At 47.1% G+C, this 13,866-nt stretch overlaps 1 protein-coding gene across 2 annotated transcripts in view; it reads left to right on the top strand.

Annotated features, from left to right (window-relative positions):
- LOC147107474 (myelin-associated glycoprotein-like) overlaps positions 1 to 13,866 on the top strand; it is a 247,690-nt gene that overhangs the window by 134,271 nt on the left and 99,553 nt on the right. For both annotated transcript variants that reach the window (XM_086006537.1, XM_086006536.1), the window contains 3 exons: positions 3,994 to 4,275; positions 10,114 to 10,389; positions 12,897 to 13,190. In XM_086006537.1, coding sequence (XP_085862663.1) covers positions 3,994 to 4,275; positions 10,114 to 10,389; positions 12,897 to 13,190 — 852 coding nt within the window. The remainder of the gene's footprint in view (positions 1 to 3,993; positions 4,276 to 10,113; positions 10,390 to 12,896; positions 13,191 to 13,866) is intronic.

The following is a 13,866-nucleotide window of genomic DNA, read 5'->3' as shown; positions in this document are numbered from 1 at the left end:
GCACTCGCGATCTCTGATCGCGCTGGTGCAGGCCCCTCCCCTTTAAGAAGGGGAGGAAGGCCTACAGTACTGCAGCACGCCGTGCCGCAGCGTGTGGCGCTGCGGCACATTGCGCTGTGATATTCAGTTGCAGCGCCCCAAGAGGGACGCGGGGCGCCTCGAGCAGCGCCCCGCTTCCGTTTTGGGCACTGAAACTGAATATCGGGCTGGCGCAAGCGGCTCCGCCCGGAGTGGTAATTCCGGCGCCCAGGCGAGCTTGGCACCCCAAATGGGGCACCACCGAATTTCTAGGCCAAAAAGCATACCAAAAATGGTGGGGAACCAAGGGTCTAATGAGGATAAAGAACTTAACATAATTAATATAAGTAGAGAAAAAGTACTAGAGAAACTTATGAGATTAAAGGCCAACAAATCCCCTGGACCTGATGGCCTACATCCGAGGGCTCTAAAAGAGGTGGCTGAAGAGATAATGGATGCATTGGTTTTGATCTTCCAAAATTCCCTAGATTCTGGAATGGTCCCAGCGGATTGGAAGGTCACAAATGTAACACCGCTATTCAAGAAAGGAGGGAGAGAAAAAATAGGGAACTACAGGCCAATTAGCCTGACATCAGTCGTCAGGAAATTGCTGGAATCCATTGTTAAGGAAGTGGTATCAAGTCACTTAGAAAATCATAACATGATTAGGCAGAGTCAACATGGTTTTATGAAAGGGAAATCGTGTTTGACAAATTTATTAGAGTTTTTTGAGGATGTAACTAGCAGGTTAGATAAAAGGGAACCAGTGGATGTAGTATATTTGGATTTCCAAAAGGCATTCAATAAGTTGCCACATAAAAGGTTATTACACAAGATTAGGGCTCAGGGGTTGGGGGTAATATAATAGCATGGATAGAGGATTGGTTAACGGACAGAAAACAGAGAGTAGGGATAAATGGATCTTTTTCAGGTTGGCAGGCTGTAACTAGTTGGGTGCCGCAAGGATCAGTTTGGGGCCTCAGCTATTCACAATCTATATTAATGACCTAGATGAAGGGACTGAGTGTAATGTATTCAAGTTTACTGATGATACAAAGCTGGGTGGGACAGTAAGCTGTGAGGAGAACACAAAGGCCTAGAAATTCACTGGCCTTAGCGCCGCTTTTGAGGCGCTAGAGGGCCTAGCGGCGAAGTTATGGCCAGTTTTGAAATTGACAGGGGCCCTAAATCGGCGTTAGGCCGGTAGCGCTGCGCCGGCACCGATGACGTCATCGGTGTGCGCAGCGTCCCGGTTGCCATGGTAACCCGCCCGAACTCGGAAATTGAGTTGCGGCCGCCTCGCCCGTGGCAGCCGCAAGCAACGTTCTGGCAGAGGTGCCTTACAGAACGTTGCGCCGGCGCATTAAAGGCCCCGCGGCGGCCGGCCGCTTTCCCGCCGCCCGCCTGGCCGCAGCTCCCTCCCCGGACTTCCCCCCCCCCCCCCCCGGAACAGAAGCAAGCCCGGCACTTGTCCGAGGTGCCGGGCTCATTTTTAAAAAGATTATCGCGGGCCGCGGCCGGGTGCAGGCAGCTCCTCCTTAAGGGAAGGAGGAGGCCTGCACTTCCCGAACCTGCCGCACCGCAGCAGGCGCCGCAGCGCCGGAATAGCGCCGAAATTCAGCGCATAGCGCCAGTTTTCAGGCGCTAACAGCTTTCAGCAGCGCCGGCAGCCGTTTGGGCGCAGAAGTAGTGAATTTTTGGCCCGCCCAGCGCGACTTAGCTCCGGCACTAACTTCCGGCGCTAAAGCCGTCGCTGCGCCAAAACCCAATTTCTAGGCCAAAGAGTCTGCAAAGGGATTTGATAGACTAAGTGAGTGGGCAGTAAGGTGGCAGATGGAGTATAATGTAGGGAAATGTGAGGTTATTCACTCTGGTAGGAAGAATAGAAAAACAGAATATATTTTAAATGGAGAGCAACTTTCAAATGTTGGTGTTCAGCGAGATTTGGGCGTCCTCGTGCAAGAAACACAGAAAGCTCACATGTAGGTACAGCGAGCAATAAAGAAGGCAAATGGCATGTTGGCCTTTATTGCAAGGGGGTTGGAGTATAAGAGTAAGGAAGTCTTGCTACAATTGTACAGGGCCTTGGTGAGACCATACCTGGAGTACTGTGCACAGTTTTGGTCTCCTTATCTAAGGAAGAATATACTTGCCTTGGAGGCGGTGCAACGAAGGTTCACCAGACTGATTCCTGGGATGAGAGGGCTGTCCTATGATGAGAGATTGTGTAGAATGGGCCTATACTCTGGAGTTTAGAAGAATGAGAAGTGATCTCATTGAAACATACAAGATTCTGAAGGGGATTGACAGGGTAGATGCTGAGAGGTTGTTTCCCCTGGCTGGAGTGTCTAGAATTAGGGGGCATAGTCTCAGGATAAGGGGTAGGCCATTTAAGACTGGGATGAGGAGTGTAATGATATCAGCAAATAGAGATGGTATTTGCCTGTTTGATTATAATGCCTTACCAGCATGTTTGCATGTATTGATTGCTTGTGCCTGACCAGCAGAGGGCATGTGACCGAGACAAGCAAGGCAGTTTAGTTTAGTTTCAGTTTCGTTCTAGATGCATCACTAGCATGATGTCTCCTGTAAATGCTGTTAAAAGAGTTGAACAAGCTTTAGATTAAAAGACATTCTCTTTCATAAATGTCTCATCATTGAACCTACAAAGAAATCAATACAAGGAGGAATTTCTTCACTCAATGTGTTGTGAATCTTTGGAATTCTCTGCCCCAGAGGGCTGAGTGCTGAGTCTTTGGGTATATTAAAGGCTGAGATAGATAGATTTTTGGACTCTAGGGGAATCAAGGGATATGGAGATCGGGTGGGAAAGTGGAGTTGAGGTCAATGATCAGCCAGGATCTTATTGAATGGTAGAGCAGGCTCAAGGGGCTGTATGGCCTACTCCTGCTCTTATTTCTTATGTTCTTGTGTTCTTTCAGCATAGTCTCAGGATAAAGGGCTAGGGCATTTAAGACTGAGATGAGAAGAAATTTCTTCACACAGAGGGTGGTGAATCTTTGGAATTCTCTACCCCAGAGGGCTGTGGAGGCTCAGTCATTGGGTATATTCAAAACAGAAGTCGATAGATTTCTGACTAGAAAAGGCAAATGGTATGTTGGCCTTCGTAGCGAGAGGGTTTGAGTACAGGAACAAGGATGTCTTGCTGCAGTTGTACAGGGCCTTGGTGAGACCACATCTTGAGTATTGTGTGCAGTTTTGGTGACCTTATCGGAGGAAGGATGTTCTTGCCATGGAGGGAGTTCAGCGAAGATTCACCAGGCTGATACCTGGGATGGCAGGAATGATGTATGAGGAGAGATTGGGTCGATTGGGCTTGTACTCGCTGGAGTTTAGAAGAATGAGAGGTGATTTCATTGAAACTTATAAAATTCTGACAGGACTGGACAGATTAGATGCAGGAAGGATGTTCCTGATGGTCGGGGAGTCCAGAACCAGGGGACACAGTCTAAGGATAAAGGGTAGGCCATTTAGGACAAAAATGAGGAGGAATTTCTTCACCCAGAGAGTGGTGAACCTGTGGAACTCTCTACCACAGAAGGTGGTGGAGGCCAGTTCATTAAATATATTCAAGAAGGAGTTGGATATATTTCTTAAGGCTAGAGGGAGCAAGGGGTATGGGGAGAAAGCAGGGACCGGGTACTGAATTTGGATGATCAGCCATGATCGAATTGAATGGCGGAGCAGGTTCAAGGGGCCGAATGCCCTACTCCTGCTCCTATCTTCTATGTTTCTATGTTTCTATCAAGGGATATGGCGATAGGGCCGGTGAATGGAGTTGAGGCAGAAGATCAGCCATGATCTCATTGAATGGTGGAGCAGGCTCGAAGAGCTGAATGTCCTACTCCTGCTCCTATTTCTTATGTTCTTATGTTCTTATGTTCTTTCATGTTCTCAAGATCTCTCAACGTACTTCACAGCCAATTTAGGTTAACTAATTTTGTTTGTTTTTAGACGCACCACAGAATCTCTCAATTACTTCTCTTGATATGATTAAAGATTCATTGATCAATATAAAAGAATGGAGTTCTGCAGTGATACTCTGTTCTGTCGAGAGCTTCCCAGCTTCTAACCTGACGTGGCAACATCTTGGTGTCACAATGAACAGAACAAGTTCCAACAACGAACTGTGGTTGGAGTTTCCTCACATTACAGCCAGGGTCGCTGGAGACTATCAGTGTGTGGCAGAGAATGAACATGGAGCAGTGGAGAGGGCCATAACCATCACAGTGGAACGTAAGTGTACAGATCATAGAATCAATCATAGAATCATAAAATGGTTACAGCACGGAAGAGGCCATTCGGCCCATCGAGCCTGCAAGAGCACTTCAACTAATCCCATTCCCCCGCCCTTCCCCATAGCCCTGCAATTTTTTTTCCTTCAGTTACTTATCCTGTGAAGGAATGAGCCATACCTATTCAGAAAAGTACACCATCCTATGAACATAATTCTGACTTTATTAAAACATGACAAACTGGGTTTAAAAATCTAAAAGCCTCAACGACACAAAGCTGTAAACAGAATACAGGCTTTTGAGATAAGAATCTGTTGTTGACACTGAAATAATAACCCTATTGAAGTAGAAAGTTGGAGCTTCCAGAAAGTCTGAGATTTAGAAAGAACACAATAAGATATACCCAGTTAAATTGTTTTAAACCAACACTTTGTAAACAGGCACATGAAAGAGCACAATGGTATAATGTTAAGGTGTCATAAACCAACACTTCGGGAAACAGAAACACAGAACGTTAAAGAAACATATGCCTTCATAAATATGATATGAAATGAAAGACAGGAGACATAATTCTTAATACAACCAACTGAAGTGACTAGGAAGACAATCATGTACTCAGTTGAAGTGTTTTTAATTTACATGTTGTAAAAGATACAAACAGAAGACTTTGTAAATATGACATCAATAGATGTACCAAGCAATCACATGGTTCTTGTATTGAACGTGGAACACTTAGGAGACATGAAGTCTGCTTACAACCAGCTAAGGTGACTTAAGAATTGAATAGAAGCCCTTTGTAAAAATGACATCAATAGATGCACCAAGCAATCACATTGTTTTTATGATAACTTTTGAACACCTACACAGCAGACAGGATTCTGCAAGCTAACAGCTGAATTGACAGTAAGAATAGAAAGAAGTCAACAGAAAAATGACTAGAGATAATTAGCTTACATCAGCAGAAAACTTCAAAGGATATACCACTGAAAAAAGGGTATAAAATATAGAGCTTTCAGATAGGAAGACAGAACTCGCTGGAAGGGGCAAAGCGATTCTCGGCTTTAGAACCACTCTGTAAGCCTACAACTATTTGAGTCTCGGGTAATCAAAGGTATTAGATTTTGGTGGATATCCTGGATTAAGAATAAGTAGAAATGTAAAAATGTATCAAAGTTAAGATTTGAGAATATGGATCTCTGATGATAAGAAGTGTAAGCTATTTGTTTTTGGAACTGTTAAAGTTGCGATTGACTCACCAGCTGTTAACTGCATGTCGGTTCTTTAATAAATCTATATATTTTTAGAATTGTCTCACATAGTACTTCTGTATTAAACTCGCAAACTCAATCTCTGTACACTCTGGTGAAGAGTTACAGAATTCTGGGGGAGTTTTACGGACCCATATAATATCCGAAAGGTTACAGTCTAGTTAAAATTATTAAAAGTGCTATCTGGAGGACGGTAACATCTTCAGGTCGTTCCTTTCCTTTAGGGAGAGATAGTCTGGACCTTTAGACCCAATTAAGCGTCTATAGGATTCGGCTACCTCTAACTTCAGTTGAAGATGAACGTCTGGGGAATATGTCTGATCCGAGGTAGCCCGAAAAGGGCTAGGACTAGTAATTATCCCTTCAATCCAACTCCCTTTTGAAAGCAGTGATTGAGTCTGCCTCCACCACCCTTTCAGGCAATGCATTCCAGATCTTAACCACTCGCTGCGTAAAAAGTTTTTTCTTATGTCGCCTTTGGTTCTTTTGCCAACCACCTTAAATCTGTGTCCTCTGTTTCTCTCTATCTACTCTGTCTAGACCCCTCATGATTTTGAACGCCTCTATCAAATCTCCTCTTAATCTTCTCTGCGCCAAGGAGAACAACCCCAGCTTCTCCAGTCTATCCACGTAACTGAAGCCCCTTATCCCTGGAATCATTCTTGTAAATCTTTTCTGCACCCTCTGTGAGGCCTTCACATCCTTCCTAAAGTGTGGTGCCCAGAATTGGACACAATACTCCAGTTGAGGCCAACCCAGTGTTTTATAAAGGTTCAGTATAATTTCCACGATTTTGTACTCTTAACCGAGGTTAAACTGACCGGCCTATATTTGCTGGGTTTATCTTTACACCCTTTTTTGAACAAGGGCGTAAAATTTGCAATTCTCCAGTCCTCTGGCACCACCCCTATTTCTAAGGAGGATTGGGAGATTATGGCCAGTACCTCTGTGATTTCTTCTTTCACTTCCCTCAGCATCCTCGGATGCATCCCATCCAGTCCTGATGACTTATCTACTTTAAGTACAGCCAGCCTTTCTAGAACCTCGTCTTTATCAATTTTTATCCCATCCAGTATCTCCTCTACCTCCTCCTTTACTATATCTATGGCAGTATCTTCTTCCTTGGTGAAGACAGATGCAAAGTACTCATTTAGTAACTCAGCCATACCCTCTGCCTCCATGCGTAGGTCACCTTTTTGCTCCCTATTTGGCCCCACCCCTCTTACTACCCATTTACTATAGAAGACTTTTGGATTACCTTTTATGTTAGCTGCCATTCTATTCTCATACCCGCTCTTTGCCCCTCTTATTTTCTTTTTCACTTCTTATCTAAACTTTTTATATTTAGCCTAATTCTCAGATGTATTCTCGACCTTACATCTGTCATACACGTTCTTTTTCTACTTCATCTTACTCTCAATCTCTTTCATCATCCAGGGAGCTCTGACTTTAGTTGCCCTACCTTTCCCCCTCGTGGGAATGTACCTCGACTGTACCTGAACGATTTCCTCTTTAAAGGCAGCCCATTGTTCCACTACAGTTTTGCCTGCCAATCTTTGATTCCAATTTACCTGGGCCAGATTCGTTCTCATCCCACTTAAATTTGCCTTCCTCCAATTAAGTATTTTTACTCCAGATTGCTCTGTCCTTTTCCATAGCTAATCTAAATCATATGATACTATGATCACTGTTCCCTAAATGTTCACCTACTGACTCCACCTCATTCCCAGAACCAGATCCAACAATGCCTCCTTCCTCATCGGGCTGGAAACATACTGATCAAGAAAGTTCTCCTGAACACACTTCAGAAATTCTTCCCCCTCCCTGCCCTTTACACTATTACTATCCCAGTCTATATTAGGATAGTTGAAGTCCCCCATTATCACTACTCTATAGTTTTTGCTTCTCTCTGTTATTTCTCTGCAAATTTGCTCCGCCGTATTTTTCCCACTAGTTGGTGGCCTATAGAAATACCTAGTATTGTAATAGCACCTCTATTATTTCTTAACTCTAGCCATATAGATTCTGTTCTAGATCCCTCCAGGACATCCTCTTTCTCCAGCACTGTAACAATCTGCTTAACCAATATTGCCACACCACCTCCTATCTTTCCTTCTCTATCTTTCCTAAACACCCTGGCCTAGAAATTCAGTAAAGCGCTGCCAGCTTTGCGGCCAGTTACCGCCCAAAGAGGGCTTCTGCGCCAATAGAGGAGTTTGCGCTGATATTCAGTGCAGCGGTAATGGCGGGGGTAGCCGTTAGTGCTGCGCCGGCACCGATGACGTCATCGGTGTGCGCAGTGCCCCGCTACCGGCCCGACCCCCATATTGAGTTGCGGCCGCCTCTTCCGCAGCGGCCGCAAACAGCGATCAGAAAACGGGGCCGTACTGTAGCCTTAGTGGGGCGCTTTAAGGTGGAGGTGCGGCCGGCCACTTTTTTGGCGGCCGCCTGCCCGCACCTCCTTCCCCGGCCTCCTCCACCACCACCCCCCCCCCGCAGCATTGCCGGCTGCTTTCCGCGAACCCAGCACTTCTCTGTGGTGCCGGGCTCATTTGCCGGCACTATCCAGCGGCGATCTCCCCGTTGCAGGCACCTCCCCCTTAAGAGAAGGAGGAGGCCTGCAGTACCGCAGCCTGCCGCTCCGCAGCGGGTGGCGCAGTGGCGCCTAGAGCGCTGAAATTCAGTTTCAGCGCCCCAAGCGGGGGCGGGCACACCCTGGAATAGCGCCCGGTTCCGACTTGGGGCGCAAAAACTGAATATCTGACGTTCGCAACTGGCTCCGCGCTCAGCGCTAACTTTTGGGCGCACGCCAGCTGGCGGGCCCAAAGTGAATTTCTAGGCCCCTATATCCAGGAATATTTATACCCAATCCTGCCCTTTCTTGAGCCAGGTCTCCATTATTACCACATCTATTCCCATGTGGCTATTTGCACCTGCAGCTCACCACCCTTGTTTAATATGCTTTGTGCGTTCACATACATACACTGTCAACCTCACTTAGACCATCCTGTGTTCTCTCTTAGTCTGATCCCACCTGATACCTTACTATTTCTTGCTTTGGTGCTATCTGTCTCTCTCAATCCTTTGGGCCCTTTGCTTCTCCTTTCTAATGCTACATCCTGGTGCCCATCCCCCTGCCAACTTAGTTTAAACCCTCCCCAACAGCACTAGCAAACCTCCCCGTGAGGATATTGGTACCAGCTCTTTTGAGGTGCAACCCGTCCGGCCTGTACAGGTCCCACCTCCCCCAGAACCGTCCCCAATGCCCGAGAAATCTGAAGCCCTCCCTCCTGCACCATCTCTCCAGCCACACATTCATCGGCTCTATCCTTTTATTTCTATATACTCACTCGCATGTGGCACTGGGAGTAATCCTGAGATTACTACCTTTGTGGTCCTGCTTTTTAATCTCTTTCCTAGCTCCCTAAAATCTGCCTGCAGGACCTCATCCCTCTTTCTACCTATGTCGTTGGTACCAATGTGGGCCACGACCTCTGGCTGTTCACCCTCCTCCCTCAGAATTTTCTGCAACCGCTCAGTGACATTCTTGTCCCTGGCACCAGGGAGGCAACATACCATCCTGGAGTCACGTCTGCGGCTGCAGAAACACCTGCCTGTTCCCCTAACTATCGAATCCCCTACCACTATTGCTTTCTCTATCTTCCTCCCACCCCCCTGTACAACTGAGTCACCCATGGTGCCATAGACTTGACTCTGGCTGCACTCCCCAGAGGAACCATCGCCCTCACCAGTACTCAGAACAGACTACTGGTAGGAGAGCGAGATGCACTCAGGGTACTCCTGCACTACCTGCCTGGTCCTCCTCTTCTGTCTGGTGGGTACCCATTCCCTCTCTGCCTGGACACTCTTATGCTGCGGGGTGACCACCTCCTGAAACGTGCTATCCACGTAGCTCTCAGCATCTCTCTAAATACAGACAAATTAATATCTATGGGAGACTTTGGAATTTACAAAGTCTATGACACACACTCGCATGCGTACAAACACATACATACACTCTCTGCCTCTCCTACTCTCTCTGCTCCCTTAAGACGATACTTCTTTGACCAAGCTTTTAGTCACCTGACCTAATATCTCCTTATGTGGCTCAGTGTCAAATTTTGTTAAAACGTCTTAAAGGAGGAGAGAAAGTGGAGGAGGGATTTAGGGAGGGAATTCGTGAGCTGAGGGCCTAGACTGCTGAAGGCACGGCCGCCAATGGTGGAGCCATTAAAATTGGTGATGCGCAAGAGGCCAGAATAGGAGGAGCGCATAGATCTCAGGGGGTTATGGGGCTGGAGGAGGTTACAGAGATAGGGAGGGGTGAGGCCATAGAGGGATTTGAACATGAGGATGAGAATTTTAAATTCGAGGCGTTGGTGGACTGGGAGCCAATGTAGGTCAGTGAGCACAGGGGTGATGGGTGAATGGGACTTAGGACACGGGGCAGCAGAGTCTTTGGACAAGTTGAAGTTTACGGATGAGCTGAAGTTTAGGGATGGTGGAAGATATGAGGGCCATCTGCGGGAGCGTCGGAATTACCTGCTGACTCGCCTCTGGTCTTGTTCCAGATTCACCCAAGGAGAGGACAGTGGCCATCAGCGGAGCCACGGGCAGAATAAGAGAGGGAAGCAACATCACGTTAACCTGCTCCAGCGAAAGCGTCCCCCCGGCATTGAGTCACGCCTGGTTCAGGATCGAGGGAAACACGAGCACCCAGTTACACACAAGTGCTCGGTCCGTCTACTTCGGTCACATAACACGGGAGAATGATGCCAGTTTCTACTGCACAGCGAGGAGCCCTTGGGGTATCAGCACGTCTCCCATTGTACACCTGAGTGTGGAATGTAAGTAGTTTACTCTATCTGTCTCTTATTAAAACTCAGTCACTTCCTGTCTGTGAAGAGCTTACTTCCTGTCATCACCTTTCCAGTGCCCAATTTTCCCGTTATGTCCAGTGCCCACATAATGGACACTGCCTATGTAAACATCACATTGTAATTACACCCCCCCACCAGTGAGTGATGGCTATCGGGGATGCTCAGGAGGCCAGAATTGGAGAAGTGTAGAGATCTTGGAGGGTTGTAGGGCTGGAGAAGGTTATAGAGGTAGGGGGGGGACGAGGCAATGGAGGGATTTGAAAACAAGGATGAGAATTTTAAAATTGAGGCGTTGCTGGACTGAGAGCCAAAGTAGGTCAGTGAGCAACAGGAGGGTAATAGGTGAATGGAACTTGGTACGAGTTAGGACATGGGCAGCGGAGTTTTGGATGACCTTGTAGGAACGGAGGTTCCTATCAAAAAGACTGCTGTGTGAGGCAAAGGAGGAGATTGCGGGGGCTCTAACACATATATTCAGGACCTCTCTGGCCACAGGGGATGTGCCAGAGGACTGGAGAACCGCTAATGTAGTACCATTATTCAAGAAGGGTAGTAGGGAAAAACCGGGGAACTACAGGCCAGTGAGCCTAACATCAGTGGTAGGAAAATTACTGGAAAAAATCCTGAGGGACAAAATTTGTCGCCACTTGGAGAGGCAAGGATTAATCAGGGATAGTCAACATGGCTTTGTCAAGGGAAGATCATGTCTGACTAATTTGATTGAGGGGGTGACTAGGTGTGTGGATGAGGGTAACGCAGTGGATGTGGTATACATGGATTTCAGTAAGGCCTTCGATAAAGTCCCGCACAGGAGACTGGTCAAGAAGGTAAGAGCCCATGGAATCCAGGGTGCCTTGGCACATTGGATACAAAACTGGCTTAGTGGCAGAAGGCAGAGGGTGATGGTCGAAGGTTGTTTTTGTGACTGGAAACCTGTGGCCAGTGGGGTACCACAGGGATCGGTGCTGGGTCCCTTGCTGTTTGTGGTCTACATTAATGACTTGGATATGAATGTAAAGGGTATGATCAGTAAATTCGCGGATGATACTAAAATTGGTAGGGTGGTAAATAGCGAGGAGGGTAGCCTCAGTCTGCAGAACGATATAGATGGGTTGGTCAGATGGGCGGAACAGTGGCAAATGGAATTTAACCCGGAAAAGTGCGAGGTGATGCACTTTGGGGGGTCTAACAAGGCAAGGGAATACACAATGAAGGGAAAGACCCTAGGCAAGACGGAGGGTCAGAGGGATCTGGGTGTGCAGGTACACAGATCCCTGAAGGCGGCGGAACAGGTGGATAAGGTGGTAAAAAAGGCATATGGGATACTTGCCTTCATTAGCCGAGGCATAGAATATAAGAGCAAGGAGGTTATGATGGAGCTGTATAAAACACTGGTTAGGCCACAGCTGGAATACTGTGTGCAGTTCTGGTCGCCACACTACAGGAAAGATGTGATCGCGTTAGAGAGGGTGCAGAGGAGGTTCACCAGGATGTTACCAGGGCTGGAGCGCTTCAGCTATGAAGAGAGACTGGGCAGATTGGGTTTGTTTTCCTTGGAGCAGAGGAGGCTGAGGGGGGACATGATTGAGGTGTACAAAATTGTGAGGGGCATAGATAGGATGGATGCTGAGGAGCTTTTCCCCTTAGTAGAGGGGTCAATAACTAGGGGGCATAGATTCAAGGTAAAGGGCGGGAGGTTTAGAGGGGATTTGAGAAAGAACTTTTTCACCCAGAGGGTGGTTGGAGTCTGGAACTCACTGCCTGAAAGGGTTGTGGAGGCAGAAACCCTCACAACATTTAAGAAGCATTTGGATGAGCATTTGAAATGCCATAGCATACAAGGCTACGGGCCAAATGCTGGAATATGGGATTAGATTAGACAGGGCTTGATGGCCGGCATGGACACGATGGGCCGAAGGGCCTCTATCCGTGCTGTATTACTCTATGACTCTATGACTCTATGACTGAGTTCGACTCAGGCAATTAAAATAATGAACTTTAATGAAACGAAATGTGTTTAAACTGGAAACTTCTAGAACACATCAATAACAGGTCTACTGTCCTTGAAGGCTCCATGAGGACTGATCCTCTGGTCAGAAGACTGACATCATGGCGTCATCACGTTCTTCCCGCCATTGGGGCATCACGTGACTAACGGCATGACGTCATCACGTTGAAACTGCGCTGTAAAGGTAACTGGACATTGTACAGTCAAACAGTGTAATTAAAGGTACAGGCACAGACAGTAACTACATTGCTGTTAAAGGAATTATGTGCAACCGCTCTGAGTCCTTTGGTGGCCCCGCCACAACCTCAAGCTTACAGAGGGTGGGCGATGGGAGACCAGCCAGGAGTCCTTTGGAATAGTCAAGTCTGGAGGTAACAAAGACATGGATGAGGGTTTCAATGTTAGGTTCTATCTTACAGTCTAATGATAATATAATGTCGCCTAATTGTTGTTCTTCCCTTCGCAGATAAGCCGGAGATTTCCCGAGAGTCGGCGTGCACTCGGAGCACCGAGGGCGTCACCTGCATCTGCGTGGCCAGATCAAACCCACTAGGAGACCTCACCTGGCACCTCCCCCTTGCCAACGTTAGCGGGAACCAATCGAGCGGCCATTTTGTGGCATGGCGGGTCAGCGACGGGCAGCTGGTGACTGGCACCCTGACCCTGAGGGGACACCAGGATGAGGAGGAAGCGACGGCCTTCTGCTCAGTTCGAAACCGGCATGGAGAAGCCATGTTCAAGGTGTACCTGTGGGTCAAAGGTAAGAGTACCACTCGGGATCGTTCTCCATTCAGCCACCTAGATTCCCAAGCTTTAGAATTACCTCGCTCAACCTCTCTGCCTCTCTCTCTCTAACTCCTTTAAGACGCTCCTTACACCCTACCTCTTTGACCATGCTTTTAGTCACCTGTCCTGTTGAGATATGTGATGAGGGCATCTGCTTAAAATTTGACAGGGCAGATAGAGAGAAACTATTTCCTCTGGTGGGTGGAGTCCAGAACAAAAGGTGATGTCAGGAAGCACTTCTTCATGCAAAGGGTAGTGGAAATCTGGAAATTTTTTCCCCTGTTGAGGCTGGGGTCAACTGAAAATGAAAATAGATTACACAAACTAACATTATATTCCCCGGAATTTAGATGATTTAGGAGTGATTTGGTCAAAGTTTTCGAGATATTAAAGGGAAAATATTTCCGCTGGTTGGGGAGTCTAGGACTCGGGGGACATAGCCTAAAATTGTTTATTTTAAATCAGAGATTGATAGAATTTTGTTGACCAAAGGTATTAAGCGATATGGTGCAAAGGTGGGTATATGGAGTTAGGTCATAGATCAGCCATGATCTCATTGAATGGCAGAACAGGCTCGACGTGATGAATGGCCTATACAGGTTCCAATGTTCCTTCCTATAGTCCTATGTGGCTCAGTGTCAAATCTTGTC

This window comes from Somniosus microcephalus, chromosome 14, assembly GCF_052327205.1.
Source record: "Somniosus microcephalus isolate GS21.2 chromosome 14, FLI_Smic_1.0, whole genome shotgun sequence".
Classification (NCBI taxonomy): Eukaryota; Metazoa; Chordata; class Chondrichthyes; order Squaliformes; family Somniosidae; genus Somniosus; species Somniosus microcephalus.
Note: the sequence above shows the minus strand (reverse complement) of the source record. Positions and strands in the feature narration are given on the sequence as shown.